This window comes from Trichomonas vaginalis, chromosome V, assembly GCF_026262505.1.
Source record: "Trichomonas vaginalis G3 chromosome V, whole genome shotgun sequence".
In the NCBI taxonomy this organism is placed as follows: Eukaryota; Parabasalia; order Trichomonadida; family Trichomonadidae; genus Trichomonas; species Trichomonas vaginalis.
Window position 1 is genome coordinate 10,084,245 of NC_067207.1, and position 23,096 is coordinate 10,107,340.

At 33.4% G+C, this 23,096-nt stretch overlaps 9 protein-coding genes across 9 annotated transcripts; 6 read left to right on the forward strand and 3 right to left on the reverse strand.

The window, feature by feature from the left end:
• Positions 1 to 618: 618 nt before the first annotated feature.
• On the reverse strand, positions 619 to 6,571 carry TVAGG3_0310200 (uncharacterized protein; the record flags this gene model as incomplete). The annotated part of the gene is made up of 1 exon (XM_001309016.1): positions 677 to 6,571. One exon carries the CDS (start codon positions 6,569 to 6,571, stop codon positions 677 to 679), a length of 5,895 nt encoding a protein of 1,964 aa, XP_001309017.1.
• A 584-nt stretch (positions 6,572 to 7,155) lies between these two features.
• On the reverse strand, positions 7,156 to 7,722 carry TVAGG3_0310210 (uncharacterized protein; the record flags this gene model as incomplete). The annotated part of the gene is made up of 1 exon (XM_001309015.1): positions 7,321 to 7,698. One exon carries the CDS (start codon positions 7,696 to 7,698, stop codon positions 7,321 to 7,323), a length of 378 nt encoding a protein of 125 aa, XP_001309016.1.
• A 259-nt stretch (positions 7,723 to 7,981) lies between these two features.
• Positions 7,982 to 10,260, forward strand: TVAGG3_0310220 (ankyrin repeat and SOCS box-containing protein 4 family; the record flags this gene model as incomplete). Its single annotated transcript, XM_001309014.1, has 1 exon — positions 8,119 to 10,026. One exon carries the CDS (start codon positions 8,119 to 8,121, stop codon positions 10,024 to 10,026), a length of 1,908 nt encoding a protein of 635 aa, XP_001309015.1.
• Positions 10,261 to 10,903: 643 nt separating this feature from the next.
• On the forward strand, positions 10,904 to 13,126 carry TVAGG3_0310230 (ankyrin repeat and SOCS box-containing protein 4 family; the record flags this gene model as incomplete). Its single annotated transcript, XM_001309013.1, has 1 exon — positions 10,904 to 13,126. The coding sequence occupies one exon, from the start codon at positions 10,904 to 10,906 to the stop codon at positions 13,124 to 13,126; it is 2,223 nt and encodes a 740-aa protein (XP_001309014.1).
• A 563-nt stretch (positions 13,127 to 13,689) lies between these two features.
• On the forward strand, positions 13,690 to 15,402 carry TVAGG3_0310240 (ankyrin repeat and SOCS box-containing protein 4 family; the record flags this gene model as incomplete). The annotated part of the gene is made up of 1 exon (XM_001309012.1): positions 13,690 to 15,402. One exon carries the CDS (start codon positions 13,690 to 13,692, stop codon positions 15,400 to 15,402), a length of 1,713 nt encoding a protein of 570 aa, XP_001309013.1.
• An 804-nt stretch (positions 15,403 to 16,206) lies between these two features.
• TVAGG3_0310250 (ankyrin repeat and SOCS box-containing protein 4 family) lies at positions 16,207 to 17,922 on the forward strand (the record flags this gene model as incomplete). The annotated part of the gene is made up of 1 exon (XM_001309011.1): positions 16,207 to 17,922. One exon carries the CDS (start codon positions 16,207 to 16,209, stop codon positions 17,920 to 17,922), a length of 1,716 nt encoding a protein of 571 aa, XP_001309012.1.
• Positions 17,923 to 18,184: 262 nt separating this feature from the next.
• Positions 18,185 to 19,963, forward strand: TVAGG3_0310260 (spectrin binding; the record flags this gene model as incomplete). The annotated part of the gene is made up of 1 exon (XM_001309010.1): positions 18,185 to 19,963. The coding sequence occupies one exon, from the start codon at positions 18,185 to 18,187 to the stop codon at positions 19,961 to 19,963; it is 1,779 nt and encodes a 592-aa protein (XP_001309011.1).
• Positions 19,964 to 20,016: 53 nt separating this feature from the next.
• TVAGG3_0310270 (cyclin-dependent kinase inhibitor 2C-related family) lies at positions 20,017 to 20,841 on the forward strand (the record flags this gene model as incomplete). Its single annotated transcript, XM_001309009.1, has 1 exon — positions 20,017 to 20,841. One exon carries the CDS (start codon positions 20,017 to 20,019, stop codon positions 20,839 to 20,841), a length of 825 nt encoding a protein of 274 aa, XP_001309010.1.
• Positions 20,842 to 21,630: 789 nt separating this feature from the next.
• TVAGG3_0310280 (armadillo repeat domain binding) lies at positions 21,631 to 23,073 on the reverse strand (the record flags this gene model as incomplete). The annotated part of the gene is made up of 1 exon (XM_001309008.2): positions 21,656 to 23,071. One exon carries the CDS (start codon positions 23,069 to 23,071, stop codon positions 21,656 to 21,658), a length of 1,416 nt encoding a protein of 471 aa, XP_001309009.1.
• Between the last annotated feature and the right edge of the window lie 23 nt (positions 23,074 to 23,096).

The window sequence follows — 23,096 nt, forward strand, 5'->3', positions numbered from 1 at the left end:
AATGCAACAATTGCTCTCGATATGGCAGCTGATAATAATAAAGAAACAGATGAACTTCTTATTTCATATAGCGCATAATTTAATGTCCCTGTATCAGATACTTCTCTTTCTTTTTATATTACTTCGAAGATATAATTCGAAAATTCGGATTTCATATGATGCAAAAAGCACTGAAATAATATATAAATGGAATAACCTCTCTCCATGAAGCAGTAGTTTAAAATATATATGAAATAAGCAAATTTCTCTATATGACATAGTCCAAATGTCAATAGCATATCAAACAGAATTCAATTAAGATTTGACTTCGTTAAAAACTAAATGACAATGAAAAAGATAAATATAGAAATAGGCAAATTACTTATTTCACATTGTTCAAATGTCAATGAAAAAGAAAAATATAGAAATAGGCAAATTTCTTATTTCACATTGTTCAAATGTCAATGAAAAAGAAAAATATAGAAATAGGCAAATTTCTTATTTCACATTGTTCAAATGTCAATGAAAAAGAAAAATATAGAAATAGGCAAATTTCTTATTTCACATTGTTCAAATGTCAATAGCATATCAAACAGAATTCAATTAAGATTTGACTTTGTTAAAAACCAAATGATTTTGATAACTTTTTGATATACGTGAAATTTATAAATAATAAAATAAAAACTAATTTTGTTACTTAAGAATCGATTCTTTCAAAGAATCTTGGTATCTCATGGTCGTAAACCATGAAGAACTCAGGTGGAAGTGTCTTTTCAACTTTGACGTCGTCTTTCGAAATTTCTGTTCCATCAATTCTTATTTTCGTGTGTAGGAACAGTGTTTGGGCATCATTCAATGTTGGCTTTGCTATTTGCCTGCTGTCCTTTGACTTAATAATCTCATTATGGTGGTCAATCTGATCCTGGTACGGCAGGAACCTAGATTTATTGGAGTCATTGAGTAAATTCATTGTTATTAAGTCTCCTTCGAGAACCATTGGCAAAAATACGCTTGAATGGTTCAAATTTACAGTTCCGCTGAATCTTTGGTTCGCAGGCAGGATTTGGAGTATTGGGCTGAGGGCCTCTGCGATATTCTTCGAATGAGGCTTCATTACTGGCAAAGTATTCTGGGAATTATCTCCGTTGTATCCTGGATTGTATTTAGCGACCACGAATAGGAAGTCCATGGCCCTGAGAGTTCCCTTGTCCAATGCACGAAGAACTAAGTGCTCAAACGTAGAAACTAATTTAGATCTCATATTTTCTTCGGCTGTGACTAAAATGGACTGAGACATGGCGAATATAGCTGTATAAATTGACTCATTGTCGCTTCCGGCCATGACCGTCCAATTTGGAACAACTTTTTCGAGGATATCGATATCTCCGTGGTTTATTTCGAGAGAAATCGCTTCCAAGAACTCTTCTGGACTTGAATTATCAGGATCACTGAAGTATTCGTTGAAAATATAGGCAATGTTCGTTCCTTGGAAGGAATTTGACAAAACTTGGCCGGCGTCCAAAGCCAAGTTGATCAAATCGTCAGGAATACCACTGGAATATGGTTCGAAGCAGTGGTATGCGCAGAAAGATCCGTAAATAATTGGCAAAATGTTCAAAAGAGTTTCCATCCTTAATTTGTGTTCGCTCTGTGGTATAATTGAGATGTATGTGCTCAAGAACTGGAAGGTTTGGATTGTTGCCATTGGTAAATTGAAGAGATGGCATAATCCACTCAAATTCTCTCTCAAATCGAACTGAGAACCGAAGAAAGATGGGGTTCTAGCAAATTCTGTGAGAATCCTAATGGAAGATGTGGCTGAAATTGGATCTCTCTGCCAATTATAAATAAATGGAGTTGCAAACTGCGCAATATAGAAAGATGACTGGAGCGGATATCCATCTTTGCCTCTAAGGTTTGTGCAGACGACCTTGTAGAAGTAATCCAAGACCTTTGAAGAGTAATTTGAAACACTTTGGAACATTTCTGGGGAAATCTTAGCTTTTAGAACTGTAACCAAGGATCTCATGAAGATAGAAACATGTGGATCATCACTTCCAGCTAATTCTGTGAGGATTACAACAGATTTCGAAGCCAATTCCAAATCTCCGCAGGCAGAAGCCCAATTTAATGCAACTCTCTGCCACGAAGATGCAACAGGAGGCAAGAACTGCTTGATTGCCGAATACAAATTCGAAACAAGTTGTCTTATATCAGTAAATTTGGAAGAGCCACTGTTATAAGACACTTTTGTGTTCTTGTTGTATCCATCCTCTGGGTTCTTGATGAATTTAAGTGAAATTTGCTCCATAATATTTGAGATGATGTCGAAATCCGGATTATCTGGCTTATCTATGTACATAAGGCAGTAGTGGATCAAGGAATGGATGACAGTCATTACATGGGAGATGTCAATTAATATCAATTCCTCTAAAATTCTGAGAGATAATCTGACATGATTCGTTGGATTGGATTTGACAGGATTTGAGTTGGAGTTCTCGTTATCCTTGTCATCACTGGACTCATCTGCTGAGTATATGATAGTATTGAAGAACCAGGACTGGAAATTCAGTGGTTGAATCGTTCTGTAGATGTAATCAACGGGTTGTGATAGGTTTAGATGGACTAATATCTCACAAGCAGCATTGTTTCTTGTCTTGTTTGTGAAAGAGAACAATGTGTCAGCTAAATAAGTTCGATTTTCAGGAATTAACATGCCGAATGAGACAAAGATATCACAGTACATTGGAACTAGTGATGAATCAAGTTGTTTGTGGATGTTCAAGATCCTCTTCAAGAAGTTTAAGCCGCATTCTTGTAATTTGATGTGTTTTGCAATTTGATCGAAAATAGTAAGGAGAGAAATCATGTCATATGATTCCTTTGTATGCTCAATCTGCTCTAATAACACATCAGAAACTGGATTTACTAAGAATGGTAATTTTGAGAAGATTTTTTCACAAATTTGTGATAAACCGTCGGGTTTGAGAATGCCACTCCTGGAAACATATACAGCAGTATTCTCTAAGAGGTGGGTATTCAAGAGTGCGATGCTTTCCATGTTATCAGGCTGTGCCATTGCCGAATAAATTGGAAGCAATCTTTGCAAAACTCTGTAACTTAATAATCTTTCTTTGTAATCAAACGATGTAAGCTTGAGTAATGCTAATACTGTCAATCTTCCTTGATCATTGTAGGCTCTAGTGTTTTGTTCTTGGTCGATTTCAATATTGATATCATTATTTGGCGAAGGAGCGTAAGGATCCTTATCAATTTCATCTACATACAACGCGAATAACGCTGTTGCGTATCGATTCGTCTTCGATCCGCTTGACAGAGCTCCACGAACAAATCTATCGTAAATTGCAGGATTTAAGCGAAGAGCCATCACGAGATCCTCATCAGGAGAGTTTACGAAGATCCATTCTCTGTTGTTCTCTGTGAATTTCTCTTCACTTATGAACAGATTTGGTGTTCCAGCCAATAATGACATTGTTTCTCTGCAAGTTTCCTGTAATGTTGTGTCTGAGACGCGTGTCTTGATAGATTCGATGTAATCGTATACAATTATTCTCTCATTATAAGACCATTCGTGAGAAAGGTTCAATAATTTCGGAATTCGTAATGAAATTGCATGAACTGTTGTTTTCTCTGGTCTCATTGCTCTGCAAAGTGCTGCAGCAAGCTTGAGGAATCTAGAAACAAGCTCTTTGATCTCTGGATTTGTTGAAATTTGTGGGATTTGGTCTTTTGTAACGATTGTCGTCATCAAAGACAAAGCGGAGTTTGATGCTTGGAACGCTGATCGTCCTGCCAACAGAATTGTCTGGAAATCAGGTGAATGCGCGATACTTAATAAACAATCGAAAATTGTCAATGGAACAGCATATGAAGTTGTCTTCTTATCAGGCTGCATGACAGGCATCTGCATGAATGCGACCATCAGCTGCATCATTTGTGCAACAGCTGCAGGAGATGCGTTCGAAATGAAGGATTGAAGGAAAGCCTGCGACCATTCGCTCTTTCCGGTAGAACGTAAAGTGATCAGTTCCTGTGTATTCTTACGTAAGAAGTCAGATTTCCATGGCGTAGAGACGGATTCTGCGGAAAGTGGGACTAAACCACGGTATTCAGTGATGTATGTGCCACGCTTGAGGTATAGATAGGAATCATGGAGGACATTGATACGTTCTGAGGTCAGTAACTGTAGTCTGAAGAAGATTGAAAGTAAAATCGAATAATTAAAGCGGTGAACCTTATTATCGTCATTTACCATTTGAAGCTCTGATAGAGGATTAGCTTCTATGATAACTTCAATGATGCTTTTGTACTTTTCTTGAGCGGCAATAATCATAACTTCAGAAAAGTAAAGAGCCGCAAGCTGTGCGCAACAGCACGTGCACATATCTTCGAACTGTACAACAGGGAAGTCCTTACGGCCAAGTATTGTCTGTAATCTGCTGGCAATTGTATCTTGGTAAGTAAGAATTTCACTGTAGATAGTGATGTCGTTGTTGTTCTGCTCGCAAATTTCTTGGAATCTGGTCCAAATCAGGTAAACTAAATGGCGGTTTTCGATATATGGAGTTGTCAATTGCATTAAAAGCATCGCTTGGATGTTATTCAGCCACCACTGTGTCCACTGTTTATTCTGGAATGAAGGAGTGAACGGTAAACTCAAAAATTGGTGCAACAAAGCCAATAATGTGAAAGAACATGGTTTGTAGACCATTGTTTTGAGGTATTTGATGAGTATTTCATGGGCTCCGTTACGAGATGCTGCATTTGTGATAAACAAAAACTGGATCGCGTAAGTTGCGAAATAAGAAATAATCGCACTGGAGCCAATACTGCATTTAATCAAATGATCGAGCAGGGACATTGGATTTGATGTCAAGTCCGATGGAGTGGCGATCTGTGTGAGCAGACAAATCAAGTGGATGATGACTTTTTCCTGATCACTTGAAGAATGTCCGATATTTGACTGTATTTTCAGCTTTTCGCGTGGTTTGCTGAGTGGAAATATTTGTTTGTAGAACTTCTGAATCTTTTCTTCGCTTTTTCCGAGCAAATAAATCATTTTATCTGTATCAGTGGCTGATTTTGGATGGAAATCAGGAATAAGTGTCGGTGGGCACTCATAGATTGACAATGATCGGAGAGGATAGGCCGTATTCGATTGATCCGGTATACTTTGGGATAATAAATTTAATAATGGATTTTTAATGACAGATAATGTCTCTCTGAGCCTCTGTTTCGAGTCCTCGGCCGATTTGATGGCTTCCTGGAAGTTCTCGTTCTGGTTGAGCATCTGATTAAAAGTTGATAAAACTGGCAAAAGGGCAGGAATGACATGTGAGTCCTTTCCGATAGAATTAATGTATGTAGGGATGATATCGCAAATGGTATGAAGTGATCTTGCGCATAAATTGAGCAAAATCTGGGTAATAATCGGATATACTTGTTCAACATTGATAAATTCAGGAATATACTTCTCAAAGAACTTGGAAAGTTTCTTAGGATCAGCTGTAGGTTGCCAGATTCTCGCTGTTTCCGATTCTAGCGAGTAAAAACCGTTGTTTTCTCCAAATTGCCAAAAAGTTGTTGCTTCATGGATATGTCCGTCTTGTAGAGAGTAAAGAAGACAGTAGAGTTTTGTTCTCCAGCCGAGTTTGGGGTCATCGAAGATCTCTTTGACGCTGCTGATGAGATTTTCGACTTTATCTGCTGATCCTTTCGTTTTTATGTCGAGAAGAATGGATATTTCTGTAGCGTATGGCTTATTAGTCTTTTTCATGGCGGATTTTACCATTTCTGCTAGCGCTTTTTGATTTGTATTTGTTAATGGACAATCATTTTCGATTTGATGGACAACGTGGCGCAGGGCCTTCCAGAACTCGCGAAATTTGTAGTGTGAGTCTAAACTGACGTAATAACCAATCAGATCGTTTATCTTCTTTCCTGGACGAAGATATTGGAAAAGTGTAAAAATAACGACAGTATCGTTCTTCTTCACCTTCATTGCTGTCTGAAACGCACTAATACACTGTTGGTATGATTCAATTGAAAGGATTCCAAGAATTACGGAATATTGTTTGATTATTTTGATTAAAAAGCCGTGCAAGAGCTCTTCGAATGGTTTTGGTGACTGAATGGAGTATGTAGTGAATGTTAGTATATTAGAAAGAAGTGCAGCACCTTTATAACTCTTTGTAAATGTGAGTAATTGAGCAACAGTGTCTGCAACGTAAGCAGCCGCCATTAACTGTGTAAATTCTTTCACATAAATAGGATCTTTTGGATTGGATGAGATTGGAGCTTCAAGAATTGCGTATAATGGACATTTATTCGAAAATGGAAAGAGTTCTAAAACAGCATCAATAGCATCATCTGGAGAGCCTTTTCCTAGAAGAACGTATTCATTAACAGCTGTTAAATATTCTGAAGTACCGTATGGAATTAAATTTGACGCCGAAGATGCAGGAATTTGCTTTGAATTTGACCGTAAAAGATCAGCATATTTCCCAAATGGTTTGCATAGACTGGTTAAAATCTTCTCTAATGATTTGGAAAAAATGCCTGATGCTTTCATAAAAAAATTAATATAAAAAGTTGAATTTTTATTTTAATTTATTCTGTTAATATTTAATAATGTACATCAAAAGATGAACATTTCATTCTGAAAAATTTGACTGATGGTGAAAAAAAGAATTGTATTCTTACATCCAACTCATTTCAATCAAAAAAATATGTGATAAAGATGAATGATGATTCTGGACCAGAATAATTTGTTTTTTGTAGACTGGCATAAAAAATATAAAATGTAAAATAGCGATATAGGTATGATTGTGCAATGTTTTGTATCGCAATGAAATATGTTTTAGAGGAAATGTATTAAATAATCATGTGATCGTACACAAACTAAAGGAAACAAAAAAAATTAAAAATCTTCACGAAAAAATGGTATGAACATCATGCGTAAGGATTGTGCAGAACATATTTTGGTTTATCAATTGATTTGTGAGATGAAATTTGAAATATCAGAATTAGTTATTGCCGCAAATACATTAATATGGAAATTTGTAGAATATTAGGTAAAAAGTCATTCAATTCACATCGTAAAATAGCTCAATTCCCATTGAAGAAAGATAGACAAAGAAAATTTTAAAAATATATGGTTTTCTGTAAGCAATATAGGGGATATTTTTAGTGTAGTATCTCTATATGAGATTGGTTTATGAGAAAACGTATTAAGTAAACAAACAAAAAATTAATCTTAAAAAAAACTAAAGATGAATGATATAATTGTGGAAAAATGATATATGTGTGATGTAAATGGAGTTAACAATACATAACAGGGTTTGATATCACTTGATTGCAATTGGGACAAAGATGATTACGTAAAAGAGGAGAGCAGCAGTTCGGACAGAGTTGATCATTTCTAAATATTGGACTATCGATGTATATTGGATCTCTAAACTCTCCTGGGAAAAGATGTGGATCAAAACTTGGAATTTGTGGAAATTCACCAGGATTGGCAAACTCTTGAATGTTAACAACATGAAACTCTGGCTGATACTCAGCATTATTCATTTGATTTTCGTTGTTATTAATATTTGGTTCATTGTTCCGCTCATTTTCATTATTAGCATTTGTGTCTTGGACTTCTTCTGCATTGTTGCAATTATTTAAGTCGTTATTGTTATTTTGCTGTTCCATTTATTCTGCAACAAAAAAGTCTTGAATTGTCACTTTTATTTGTCGTGGATACATTTTGGGATCTAAATAGGCTAAATACCTTAAATTTATTTAGTTTTTTGGATGTGGATGATAAATTGTCATTTTCAGCAAAGAATAAAAGTAAAATCTTGAGATTTTCGGATTATCATGCTTATTATAGATGGAATGCATCAGGTTCAGTGCGATTCCAAGATGCCCATCAAATGCTCATATTTGTATGAGCTTCTCAATTTTGAGCATTTAATCTTCCATGACAACAGTGATTGATTATCCTTCAATCAATCATGCTAAATAACTTGAGATCTCATATTTAACTCAAAAACTTAACACCACTTGAATTATCACAAAAACCAACGTTTTCGTTATCATTTCATTTTTTGTTGAGTCAGCAGCAGCATCATGACTTGCAACAGATATAAAGAACTCGAAGGTGTAGGAAAGGACATAATCGATGTCACCACGAAACTGTACAGCATCAAAACTTTTGATGAAGATGCAATTAACAACCTTTATCAAGATATCAAAAGGAAATTGATTGACACGAAGATATTCTCGCCAGTCAAGATCCTTCAAGCAATTGAAAAGGCAGGCACAAGCAGAAATAAGTATTTTCAAACTTATTTGCAACTTTTCAAAATGGTGTATGTAGAATATCACCCAGAACAAATGAAAGACGCATCTGCTGCATTCATTTACTATCTATACAAAGAATACGGTATGTTGGCATTTGATTCGACATTTGAGCAGCTTAGAAATATAGATTCACAGAAATTAGGCTTGGAAGTTCATGAAAATAATACCATTTACAAAGCAATCGTGAATGATGACATAGTATCATTTATTAACTTTACGGAGACAGATGGATTTGATGAAAATCAAAGACTTTTAAGTGTACTTTATCCAGTTTCAAATTCTGGATATTCATTACTTGAACTATGCTCATATCATGGATCTGTTAACTGCTTCAAGTTATTGAGGACTAAATTCAAATCAGAAATCACTAATAAATGTCTTCACTTTTCATTTTTAAGCGGAAATCCAGACATCATGAGTGAATGCCTGAAAGTAGTTCAACCAGACAAAGCATGCATGGATTATGCACTCATTTCACACAACATTGATTTCGTTACTTTTTTAATGAATACATACAATGTCGAACTTGAAGGAAAAATGTGCGCGGTATATCATAATCTTCAAGCATTCTTTGTATTGTTAGATCAAACTACGGATATCAATTCTTGCTTTATTAAATCTTCATCATTCAATATTCCATCAATTTGTGAATACTTCCTTTCACGTGGTGCAGATATCAATGCAAGAAGTGTTGATAAGTTCCGTTTCACTGCTCTTCATAATGCAATTGAATATGACAATCTTCGAACAGCTGAATTCCTTCTTTCACGTGGCATTGATATCAATGCACAAGCGGTAAATGGACTTAATGCTCTTATATTTTCGGCCCTATTCTCCAGCAAAGAGTCGGTTGAATTTCTTATTTCACATGGCATCGATACCAAAGCAAGATCATTAGAAGGAAATGATGCAATCCAGTTGGCATCAATGGGAAATAATATAGAAATTGTCAAATATCTTTTGTCCAAAGGCTTTGATATTAATTCAAGAAATAAAGAGGGAATTACCCCATTTCACACAGCAATACTGTTCAATAGTATGAATGTGGCAGAATACCTTCTTTCCGCTGGTGCAGATGTAAATATCAAAGATTATTATGATGCAACACCACTTCATATTGCAGCACAAAAGAATAATATTACCATGATTGAGTTTCTTATAAACCATGGCGCTAACATTAAAGCTCTTGATAATCATAATAGAACTCCACTTCATTCTGCAGCAGAAACATGCAGTATTGAAGCTTTAGATCTTCTCCTTTCCCATGGCTTAGATGTTAATGCAAAAGATGATATTGGTTATACAATTCTTAATTACTCGACAGAGAGCAACAGTATTGAATTAGCCGAATTTGCCATTAACCATGGTGCAGATATTAATTCCAGAGCTAATGAAGGGACAACACCTCTTATGGATGCCGCCCTTAGAAGAAGTCTACAGATTGCCCAGATCCTTATTGCAAAAGGTGCTGATGTTAATGCTAAAGACAAGCTTGGAGGTACAGCTCTTCATTATGCGGCATTGGGAGGCAGTCATCAAATTTATAATCTTCTTATTGCTCATGGTGCAGACGTCAATGCAAAGGATATTCGAAATATTACAGCATCTGACATTTTAAGAACTCGCAATCCATCTAAGCCGAATTTCAATGATTTGCAGAGATGCAGAATATAATGTCCTCATTTTCGTTTGATATTATTTTTGTTTTTATTTGATTGGCCTAATTAGTTTGATTAGTTGAAATCATTTACCGATTACCTAAAATACATTATCTAAATATGTCCTCTTTCATAAAGTACATATAGTTATTTGATCTAATTGCGAATCAAATGAATTGGACACAATGAGTACTTAACTCGCTCGGACAAAATTATTTAGTTAATACTTGTTGAAACATTTAAAAATTCATTAGTAAAATGATTAATATCGAATCGAAGTTTAAATTATTCTTGACACTGTGTTCATTGTGTTTTTCGGTTTTGATATTTGAATGTTTCATCATTTTAGGAATAATAGGACATATTTAAATATAATGACGCAATTATTTTCCCATTCAAGAAAGATATTTTCAGTTTAATTCAAATTTAACCCAAATTATAAATAAGTTGTCATAATTATAGTGCAATGATATTGACTGGATTTGGAATTGTTTTTCTTTTTTGTCAGAAAGAAACGTAAATATGATGAAAGTTATAAATTATAATGAAAAATCATTATTATTGATCTACATCATATGTTGCGGATTTTATTATTTTTTGACAAAAAAATAATCAGATTCTCGGAGTTTTTCGAATGAAAGGTTCTCCAGCAGATAAAATTTATTTAATTTGATTTTGCAGCAAGATGCCCATCAAATGCTCATAATTCTGTGAGGTTCTCAATTTTGAGTATTTAATGGGAGTATGTAAAATGGTATTATTTTGCTATATTTAATACATCTTAACACCATTTTAGCCCAAATTTGATTGAAAACTTAAATTATGTGTTATGATTTTCCTGAAATTATGCGTTATGATTTTTTATTCAATTTCATTGCTACAACAATCAAACTATGCCAGACAGCTGCTATAGTGACCTAATGGACATAACCAAAGATGTGCATGACGCGATTACAGCTCTATATCGAATAAACTCAACCAATGAGAAAGAAATCGAAAATATTTATCACAGTATCGAAAGAAATCTGATTGATACGAAGATATACACACCAGAGCAAGTTCTGGAAGCAATACAAAATGCAACAGTATGTAGAAACAGATACTTTCGTTCATACTGGAAGATTTTCAAAATGATCTATGAAAAATTCGGTCCAATGCAAATTAACAAGAAATCTGATCTTTACAAAGACTTTCTAAATATGGAATATAGTACTGCTGAATGCCCTCCAAAGGAAGAAGAGAATGATGCACGCAGAGCACCATGTGTCTATCCCAGAAAAACGATTTACAAAGCAATCATGGAAGATGACAAAGATTCATTCATATACTTCACTGAGAGAGACGATTTTAACAAAGCTCAAAGACTCAAAAGCTATTTCTATCCCGATTCAGAAACTGGATATTCATTGCTTGAATTATGTTGCTACTATGGTGCTGTCAATTGCTTTAAGCTATTAAGAACAAAATACAGTTCAGAAATCACATCAAAATGCCTTCAATTCTCTTTTTTGGGTGGAAATCCAGATATCATGAGTGAATGCTTGAAATACCAAATGCCGGACAAAGAATGTATGAAGTATGCAATTGCATCACATAACATTGATTTTGTTACTTTTTTGATGAATGAATATAACATAGGAATTGATGTATATTTCTGTTGTACCTATCATAATCTTCAAGCATTCTTGGTATTGTTGGATCAAACGGAAGATATAAACTTTCGTATTATTTTCTCAGCATGCTTTAATATCCCATCAATTTGTAAGTATTTCCTCTCACACGGAGCAGATATCAATGCTAAGAATAATGGCAATGGCACCGCTCTCCATGCAGCTGCATTTTATAACTGTCCTGAAACAGTTGATTTCCTTATATTAAATGGGGCCGATATTAATGAAAAAAATTCTTTTCGCGGAGAAACAGCACTTCATTGTGCCGCCCAACTTAATAGTAAAGAAACAGCTGAACTTCTCATTGCACATGGTGCTGATGTCAATGCCAGAGATAAAATTGGGAAAACTCCACTTTTTTATGCTGCTGGAAAAAACAGCAAGGAAACCGCTGATATTTTAATTGCGCATGGTGCGTTAATCAGTGCAAATGATGAATCTGGACAAACAATTCTTCATTATGCTGCAAGGAAGAATAGCATCGAGATAATGGAACTTCTATTATCAAAAGGTGTCGATGTCAATGTCAAAAATAGACTCCATAAAAATACACCACTTCATGATGCAGGATTTTACAATAGTAAAGAAGCAACAGAATTCCTTATTTCGCACGGTGCAAAAATTGATGCAAAAGATAAAAATCAAAGAACTCCGCTTTATTATGCCGCAGGAAAAAACAGTAAAGAAACAGCTGAACTTCTTATTTTACATGGAGCAAATGTCAAAGCAATCGACAAATTTGGGCAATCCGTAATTCATTATGCTGCAAGGAAAAACAGCAAAGAAGTAATAGCCTTACTAATATTAAATGGTCTTGATGTCAATACAAAGAACATATATTATGGATATGATGCTCTCCATGATGCTGCATATTATAATAATAAAGAAACTGCAGAATTTCTCATAATGCAAGGCATTAATATCAAATCGAAAGATGTAAACGGATGGACAGCCCTTCATTGTGGAGCTTGTAATAATAGCAAAGCAACTATTGAACTTCTCATTTCAAATGGAGCAGACATTAATGCAAAAAATAACAAAAAAGAAACAGCTCTCCACTTTGCAGCGTTTACTAATAGTAAGGAAACAACAGAATTTCTTATTTCCCATGGTGCAAATATTGAAGCCAAAGATAAGAAAAAGCAAACACCACTTCATAAAGCTGCATGGAAAAAATGCAAAGAGATTATTAAAATACTTATTTCTCATGGTGCAAATGTTAATGCCAGAATGAAAAATAAGTTGATACCACTACATCTTACAGCAATAAACAATAGTCAAGAAACAGCAGAGTTGCTTATATTGCATGGTGCAGATATCAATGCAAAAAGTAAAGAAAAAGAAACAGTTCTTCAGTTAGCAGAAAGGAAGAACAGCCATGCAATTGCATCATTACTCATTTCACACGGTGCCAAAGAGAAAGTTCTTAAGAAGTGTGAAATTTAATTCATCTTTTTTTTGAAATCACGAATTATTTTATAAATTTATTACTAATATTAAATTAATTCTTTTTTCTTCGTTTTTCCTAAGTTTTGGTTTTCGAGTTGATTTTATTTATGATCGAAAGTCAAAATTTTCACAGAATTTTATCAATAATGAAAAGTAAATATAGCGAGCTAATGGATATGAATAAAGATACAATTGATGTTTTGAATGCTATTTACAAGATAGGAACAAACGATGAAGAAGATATTACAAGAATTTATCAAGATATCGAAAAAAAAATAATTGATGCATTGATATATTCTCCAAAACAGATTTTAAAAATGATAAGTGTAGCACCAAAATACAAAAATAAATATTTCTGTTCATATTACGAAATTTATAAAAAGATTTTCCAAAAATATCATCCAATTAAGATAAATGAAATACCAGTGGTCTTTTTGTACTTTCTTGTTAAGGATTGTGTCATTGCATTGAATGATATTAATATCAAATAAAGGGAAGAAATCGAAACAAAAAATTATTCAATAAATGTTCATGAAGAAAAAACTATTTACAGAGCTATCATGGATAATGATAGAGAATCATTCATCGCATTCACAGAGAGAGATGATTTCGACAAAGATCAAAAATTAAATAGTGATTTTTATCCAGATCCTAAATATGGATATTCATTACTTGAAATATGTTGTTATCATGGATCTGTTGATTGTTTCAAGTTATTGATCACTAAATTCAAATCAGAAATCACGAAAACATGTCTTCAATTTTCATTTTTAAGCGGAAATGCAGACATCATGAGTGAATGCCTGAAAGCAGTTCAACCAGACAAAGAATGCATGGAATATGCAATTATATCACACAACATTGATTTCGTTACATTCTTGAGAAACGAACATCGAATTATAATTGATATGGATTCCTGCTATATGTATCATAATCTTCAAGCATTGTTGGTATTATTAGATCAAATTGATGATGTTAATGTTTGTTTCATTCTATCTGTATCATTTAACATTCCATCTTTTAGCCAATATTTTCTTTCTCATGGAGCAGATATCAAATACAAGGATAATGGTGGGAAAACAGCTCTTCATTTAGCTGTCAGGTCAAATTATAAAGAAATGACTGAATATCTTATTTCTAGTGGCTTGGATGTAAATTTAAAGGATAACAAAGGATTAACACCCATTTTTTATGCTTCATCGAGTAACGCTAAAGAAGCTGCAAAAGTTCTTATTTCTCATGGTGCAAATATCAAAGCAAAAGATTCGAAAGGAAGTTTTCCTCTTCATATTGCTGCAGGTTTCAATTGCACAGAAACTGCAGATCTTTTGATTTCATATGGCATGGATGTGAATGCAAAAAACAAAAAAGGAAGAACTCCTCTTCATTTTTCAATTTTACAAGAATGCAAAGAAACAGCTGAACTCCTTATTGCAGATGGTGCTTATATAGAAGCCCAAGATGATGCTGGATTTTCGCCACTATTACTTGCAATAGGAAAAAATAAAAAAGATTTTGTTGAATTTCTTATTTCCCATGGAGCCAATGTCAATATAAGAAATACATTGAGCGGGGTAACTTCTCTTCATTGCGCAGCATATTTTAATAGGAAAGAAATTGCTGAATATTTATTATCACATGGTGCGAATATCAAATCACTTGATAATTCTGGAATGAATGTACTTCATCATGCTGCAATGAAAAATTGTACCGAAACGGCAGAATTTTTTATTTCAAGAGGCGCAGAATTAAATGCTAGAAATGAAGATGGAAAAACTGCTCTTCATATTGCCGCAGAGAATAATAGCAAAGAAATAGCAGAACTTTTTATTTCGCATGGAATATATACGATTACGCGAGACAAAGATGGGAAAATTGCCTTGCATAGTGCAGCAGAAAATAAAAGTAAAGAATTAATTGAACTTCTTATTTTACATGGAGTAGATGTCAATTCGAATGATAAAAACGGATTTACAGCTCTTCATTACGCTGCAATGAAAAATGCATTTGAAATTGCGGAACTTCTAATGTCTAATGGAGCAGATGTCAATTCGAAAGATATTGAAGGAGAAACTGCACTTCATATTGTTGCAATGCAAAATAGCGCTGAAACTATAGAGCTTCTTATTTCCCATGGAGCAAATACAAATGAAAAAGATAATAAAGGTGAAACGGCGCTATATTATGCTACAAAGAAACATAATAAAGAAGCAGCTGAAATTCTTATTTTGCATGGTGCAGAAGCAACTAATGCAGAAAAATGTGCATTGTAATGATAAATATTTTTATCAGCCAATTCTTCTTACATAAAACATGAATTATTTTTAAAGTAATATTACGGATTATCAACATATTTATTCGCGAGAGTAACCATTAAAAAATAATCTGTTTTGGTTTCTCAAATTCATAATATCATTGAAACAGCAAACTATAGAAAAGAAAAATAGTCATACAACTGTATCACAATTCATTTCGCACTGTGCCAATGTGAAAGTTCTAAAAAATATGAAATTTATTCAACTTTTTTTGAAATCAAGAATTATTTTATGGATTTATCAATTGTATTAAACTGACTCCTTTTCTTTTATTTTTCTTTAATCTAAGTTTTCGAGCTGATTTTATTTATGATCGAAAGTCAAATTTTTCACAGAATTTTACAAATAATGAATTGTAAATATGACGAACTAATGGATATAAATAAAGATACAATTGATGCCATAACAGCTATTTACAAGATAAATACATCCGAGGATGAAGATATTTCAAAAATTTATCAAGATATCGAAAAAAAATTAATTAACACTATGAAATATTCTCCAAATCAAATTTTGAAAATGATAAGTGTAGCATCAAAATACAAAAATAAATATTTCCGTTCATTTTATGAAATTTATAAAAAGATATTCCAAAAGTATCATCCGATACAAACGATCGAAATACCAGTTGTCTTTTTGTACTTTCTTGTTAAGGATTGTGTTATTGCATTGAATGATATTAATATCAAATAAAGGGAAGAAATCGAAACAAAAAATTATTCAATAAATGTTCATGAAGAAAAAACTATTTACAGAGCTATCATGGATAATGATAGAGAATCATTCATCGCATTCACAGAGAGAGATGATTTCGATAAAGATCAAAAATTAAATAGTGATTTTTATCCAGATCCTAAATATGGATATTCATTACTTGAAATATGTTGTTATCACGGATCTGTTGATTGTTTCAAGTTATTGATCACTAAATTCAAATCAGAAATCACGAAAACATGTCTTCAATTTTCATTTTTAAGTGGAAATGCAGACATCATGAGTGAATGCCTGAAAGCAGTTCAACCAGACAAAGAATGCATGGAATATGCAATTATATCACACAATATTGATTTTGTTACATTCCTAATGAACGAGCACAATATCGAAATTGATTTATCCAATTGTAGTACTTACCATAATCTACAAGCATTTTTAGTGTTAATAGATCACACTAATGATATTAACAATTGTTTTCTTGTATCTGTTTGTTTCAATATTCCATCTCTATGCGAATATTTTATTTCTCTTGGTGCAGATATCAAAACCAAAGATGATGAAGGACAAAATGCTCTCTTCCATGCTGCAAAATATAATTGCAAAGAAATAACAGAATTCCTTATTTCACATGGTTTAGATGTCAATTCAAAAGATAATGAAGGAAATACTCCACTTCATATTGCTGCAACTAAAAATAGCAAGGAAGCAGCAAAAATTTTAATTGCTAATGGTGCAAATATTAATGCAAAAGATAAACACAAAATGCGTCCTCTTCATTGGGCAGCAAATTGTAACAATTTGGAAATTGCAGATCTTCTTATTTCATATGAAGCATATCTAAATAAAAAAGATGATCTGGGAAGAACACCACTGCATTATAGTGCATCAAAGAATTGTATTGAAACCTTGAAACTTCTTATCGATAATGGAGTTGATATGGAAGCAACAGATTCAGATGGACGTACTCCTCTTTTTATTGCAGCACAAGCAAATAGTAAAGAAGCGCTTGAAATTTTGCTCTCTCATCATGCCATTATTCAGCCAGAATTTTCATATTATGGTCTTACTGCACTTCATTTTGCAGCAATTGGTAATAGTAAAATATGTGCCGAAATTCTTTTATCGCATCGAGACTATAAAAATGCAAAAACTCATGGTGGAGATACTCCTCTTCATTTAGCTGCATTATTTAATAGCAAAGAAACTGCTGAACTTCTCATATCAAATAAAGTTGATATCAATGCTACAAATAAAGATATGCAAACAGCTCTGTATTTTGCGGCAGAAGGTAATAGTAAAGATACAGCAGAAATTTTAATTACAAATGGACTTTTAGTCATGACAAGAGATAAATATGGAAAAACTGCACTTCATTATGCCGCTGAAAATAATTGTATAGAAACAGCAGATCTACTCATTTCAAATGCTGGAGATATTAATGCAAATGATAAAAAAGGATTTACAGCTCTTCATATTGCTGCTCAGAAAAATTATAAAGAAATTGCTTTTCTCCTTATTTCCCATGCTGCTGATGTCAACGCAATTGAATTGAAAAGAAAAACACCACTTCATTATGCAGCAATGAATAATTGCATCGAAACAGTTGAGCTTCTTATTTCTAATGGAGCTGATATAAATGCCAAAGATAACAAAGAGAAGACGCCTCTCTACTATGCCTTAAAAAAGGACAGAAAGGAAATTGCCGAAATACTTCTTTCGCGTGGAGCAGATCAGGTTGATGTACAAAAATGCTCATTACAATAGATAATTTCCTAGTAAAACCTTGGTTTTATATAAAAAAAAGTCTACGATTTTTATCATTAGAAACTCAAAATCTTTTACAAGCTTTTATCTTTCCGAACATTCATGTTCATGTGATAATCAAAAAGCTGTGCAAACACTAAAATGCAAAAAATTTCATTTACCGATTGCAAGCATCATTAATAATATTGACTGATAAATTATTTATACTGGTTGTATATCATAGATATTATTTCTAATGTTATAAATTCAACAAAAAAATTTAATGTGTTCAAAGTATTTGAAACAGTATGAAGAGTTTATCGGGGCATATGAGAAAATTTTCCACATAAAATCCGATGAATCCATCGAAGATGTTTATAATCTGGTGATAACTGTCTTAATTTCAAAATATCAAGTACGAATCTCGGATCTCATTTTAAGTTTGGCTGTAGCGATTAAATACAACTATAGGTCCATTGATATTTATGTTCAAATACTCAATAAAATACTTACAAAATACTCAATTACTCGATTACCTGATGACCCATTAACAGATTATCTCGCCCATTGTAATTTGGAGTTAGTACGTGACGCTGATAATATTTTTCAGATTAAATTAACAGTAAATTCATTTCCGAAAGAAGATGACGTTAAATACTTTATCATGTATGACCAAATTGATAAATTCAAAGAATATACTACTCAAAATCCATTAGATGACATCGAAATTAATATACCTCTCTATTCTAACATTCGCCTCCTTGAAGCATGTGCTTACTATGGCTCTGCCAACATTTTCAATTTCCTTATTTCAAATTTTCATTGTGAAATAACTCAAAAATGTTTCCAACTCTCATTAATTGGCGGAAACACTGACATTATCAATGAATGTTTGAAGCATTACGAAATCGATAGCGCATGCTTTGATTATATTGTTGCATCTCACAACAACAATTTCCTCAAATATATATTCGATAGAGATCTTTATGAATTGCAATATTTTAATTTTGAAGAATTAATCTATGCACAAAACCTGAAAGCAGTCTTTCTAATGTATGAAAAGGATAAAAACTCTATTATTCCATGGTGCGCTGGATTTTCTCAAACTCTTGATCTTATCAAAACAGAAGATTTAAACTTGTCGAATACTACTGATCGTAGTTATATTCTTCATTATGCAGTTAAATTTAATAATATTAATATCGTCAAATTTATATTGGAATCATTAGATAAGTTTCCAATCGATATTAATTTTCTAGGTATTGGTGGGAAGACTGCCCTTTATTGTGCAGCAACAAATAACAACAAAGAAATTGCAGAACTTCTAATTTCGTATGGTGCTGAAATTAATGATTGTGGTGGAAGTAATCCATTAGATGAAGCTGCATCACACAATAGCCTTGATGTTGCCAAACTTCTAATTATGCATGGTGCAGATGTTAATTCAAATGAAAATGAAGATATGGAAACTGCATTACATTGGGCAACAATATTTGATTACAAAGAAATGGTAGATCTTCTTCTTTCTCATGGTGCGGATCCAAATAAACAAGATAGGAATATGATGTCTCCGCTTCATCTTGCTGTATATAAAAATCAAAAAGATATTGCAGAAGTTCTTCTTTCACATGGTGCGGATCCAACTAAACAAGATTCAAATAAATCGAACCCGCTTCAATATGCCGTATCGAAAAATGATAAAAATTTAGTAGAAATCATCATTAATCATGGTATAAATGTTAATCTAAACTCTTATGAAGGAGAAAATGCAATTCGTACGGCAGTGCTATTTAATAATAAAGAAATCACTGAACTTCTTCTTTTACATGGTGTAAACGTTAATTCAAGAAAAGGAAAAGCTGGCAAGGCCATTTTGCATTATTTATTCGAAAAAAGGAATATTGATATGATTGAATTAATTTTATCCCATGGTGCAAATGTTAACATAAAAGAAAAATATACAAGGAATACTTGTCTGCATCAAGCAGTAAATGATTCATTTTTAGAAGGAATAGAAATTCTTCTTTTGCATGGTGCAAAACTCGATCCACAAAACAAATAGCAAAACTACTCATTTCGCATGGTGCAAATTTGGACCTAAAAGATAATAAAAAAATGACTCCTCTTCTTTACGCAGCATTAAAAAATAACACTGATCTAGCAGAATTTCTAATTACTCATGGTGCTAACGTCAACAAGCATGGTGAAACAAATAAAATCGCACTTCATTATGCTATCCAACGTGGTAATCTCAAGCTGGCTGAACTTCTCATTTCGAATGGATCCAGAATCCATCTTAAAGATGAAAAAAACCGAACTTTACTTCATAAAGCATCAGAAATTGGTAATAGTAAACTCGTTGGACTCCTACTTGAACATGATCCTGATATAAATGCAAGGGAATATGAAAGAAAAACTGCGCTTCATCTTGCAACTTTGCCTAGATGTATTGATGCTGCCAAACTTCTTATTTCGCATGGTATAAAATTGGATGCAAGAGACCTTTTTATGAAAACTGCCCTTCATTACGCAGTTGATAATGATAATAAAGATTTGGTTGAAACCTTGATTTCCCATGGTGCCAATATAAATGCAATTGATGGATATGGGGAAACTGCACTTAATTATGTTGCAAAGAGTAATAATTTTGACATCGCGCAATATCTTGTTTCACAAGGTGCAAATGTCAATATGCGTGCTGAAAACAAGTGCACTGCTCTTCATGATGCAGCTCTGAACGGTAGCACTAAAATTGCAATTTTACTAATTGAGCATGGTGCAAATATCAATGTAACAGATTATGATGATCAAACTGCTCTTCATTATACAGCATATAACCGAAAGAATGAATTAATGAATTATCTTATCGAGCATGGTGCCGATGTCAATGCTAGAGATGTAAAAGGGAGAACATATCTTGATATAATGATAACTAATTAAAATACTAATTTTTTATTAATATTTACATGAAATTTAATTCAATAGTTTTTTAGAACTTTATTATCGATGAAAAGTATGTTGTTTGATAGAATTAAGCAAGCTGGAAACTTGGAAAAGCTTGAAGTGCAACTATATTTTACTATCATATGCATAAAATTGAATCCAATCCCTTATATAAGAAACTTACTTTCATAATTACCAACAGAAATTGAAATTGTAATTTTTGCTAAAAATGAAAATATAGCATATATATACGATTTGGATTAATATCAATTTGTGTTTAATTCAATTTTGGCAAAATTGAAATACCATTTGAAATACAATAGAAACCAACATTGATATGGAAGTATAGGATATCAAAGAACCTTTATAATGGTAATACTATAATGAACAAATGCTAAAATCTGACTCGGTTATAATCAAATTTTTGATCTCAGGGAAATTGAAAAAGTAAAAATTTGAGGGTATGTAAGATATGTCTGAACATCCTTCAACTCTCTATTATAACTCATTGAATCTCTGAATTTATTAAAAATCCAAATTTTTTTAGTTTCTTCGCAGTCTAATGAGATCGAAATTTCAGATCAGTGAGATTTTATTATACATAGATGCTATGTGTTGAATATATCTTCTACAGTAATTATAATGCAATTGGTATTATGCATAGACTGATATTAAATAAGGACTTATCTAGTTGAATGTTTGTATATAAAACAAATGAATATGATTTAATGAATATTCTAGATAGTACTAGTTATGAGAAATTTAAAAATGATTAAGAAAAAAAAGACGATTTTTAATAATAAAAAAAATATTATTTGGCTTTGACAAAAACCTTCAGATAACCATCAGATGTTGCCGCTACAAACATTGTATCAGAAGAAGCTACCGCTAAGACTCCCTCAGCGAATTTCTTTTCGGAGACCCTCTCAGCGAGCTTTTGTTCACCATCTATGAACGCTTTCACGAAGCAGTCGTTGCTACCGGAGATCAGAGCCGGGCCCAAGGTGCACATTGAAGTTACAGCTTCATTGTGGGCCTGTATTTCATCTGCGCCATCGAGAAAGGCTATCTTGCCATTCTCGAAACCTACAGCAAATGTATCATTATATCTAGTAATCGAATAAATAAAAGAATCAAATTTCTTTTTCTCTTGTAAATCTGGGCCTTTCATTATCAGTATAGTTCCATCTTGGCATCCTACAGCGTAGCTTTCGCCGTTTTCATCAAAAGCTGCTGATGTAGGTGGAGAATCTGTCGGAATTGAATTTTTCTGTTCAAGAGTAGTAGAATCGAGTAGTCTAATAGATTTGTCTGCACATACAGCTACAATATACGAGGACTTTTCATGGGCCGCGATTGACCATATCGCATCGCCAGCTTCGAAAAAGTTCAGTAAATGATGGTCCGCCTTACCGTGGACTGCAAAAATATCCTCATCGCCGCGCCCAAAATCGAATTGCTGAACAAGGCCGTCTACGGCGCCAGTATATAAAGAATTTCCTTTTGTTGCCATCGCGAGAATGGGAACGTCTTTCACTCTTATGCTCATGTACTGTTTTGGAGAAGCAACGCGCTTAGGAATCTTAAAAAGTACATTTGTAAAACGAATTGTTCCGTCGTCGCTTGCAGAAGCAAGTAATGGCAATGTCGGATGGAAAACAATGGAACGAATGGTATCGACATGATGAGCAAGAGTATATTTGAGTCCGTACTCGAATTTAGATGGATCGGACTCTGTTGCAGCGGAAGACTCCTTTGATTTCGATGATTTCTTTTTGAGAGGCTTCTTGCCCTTTTTCGCAGTTTTTGGAGCCTCGATTTGAATGTCTTTAAGAACTTTATCTTCAACTTTTTCTGGAATTTTTGGAGTTTCTGGAACTGGTTGAGGCTGAGGAGCAACAACCGGCTCTGATTTGGGTGGCTGTATTTCTTGTGGTGGATTTGTGTTCTGTTGTGTATTTTGTTGAGTATTCGCTTGATTTTCTGCTGGTTTTTCTTCGGATTTCGGAGTTTCCTGGGGAGGTGGAGAATTTTTCTGTAACTCTTCAAGTTCCTTTTGAAGAGCTTTGATTTGTGCCAGTAAATCTGGCTTTTTTAGGAAGAAATCTTCTTTAGCTTTATTATATTGCTTTATGGTTTCTTCCATTTGTTTCCTCTCCTCTTCCCAGCCTTTCTCGATACTGTCGAGTTCAGCAAGCTTTGCCTCTGTATCTTGGAAACTCAACATCGACAAAGACTGTCACTTTTTTCTT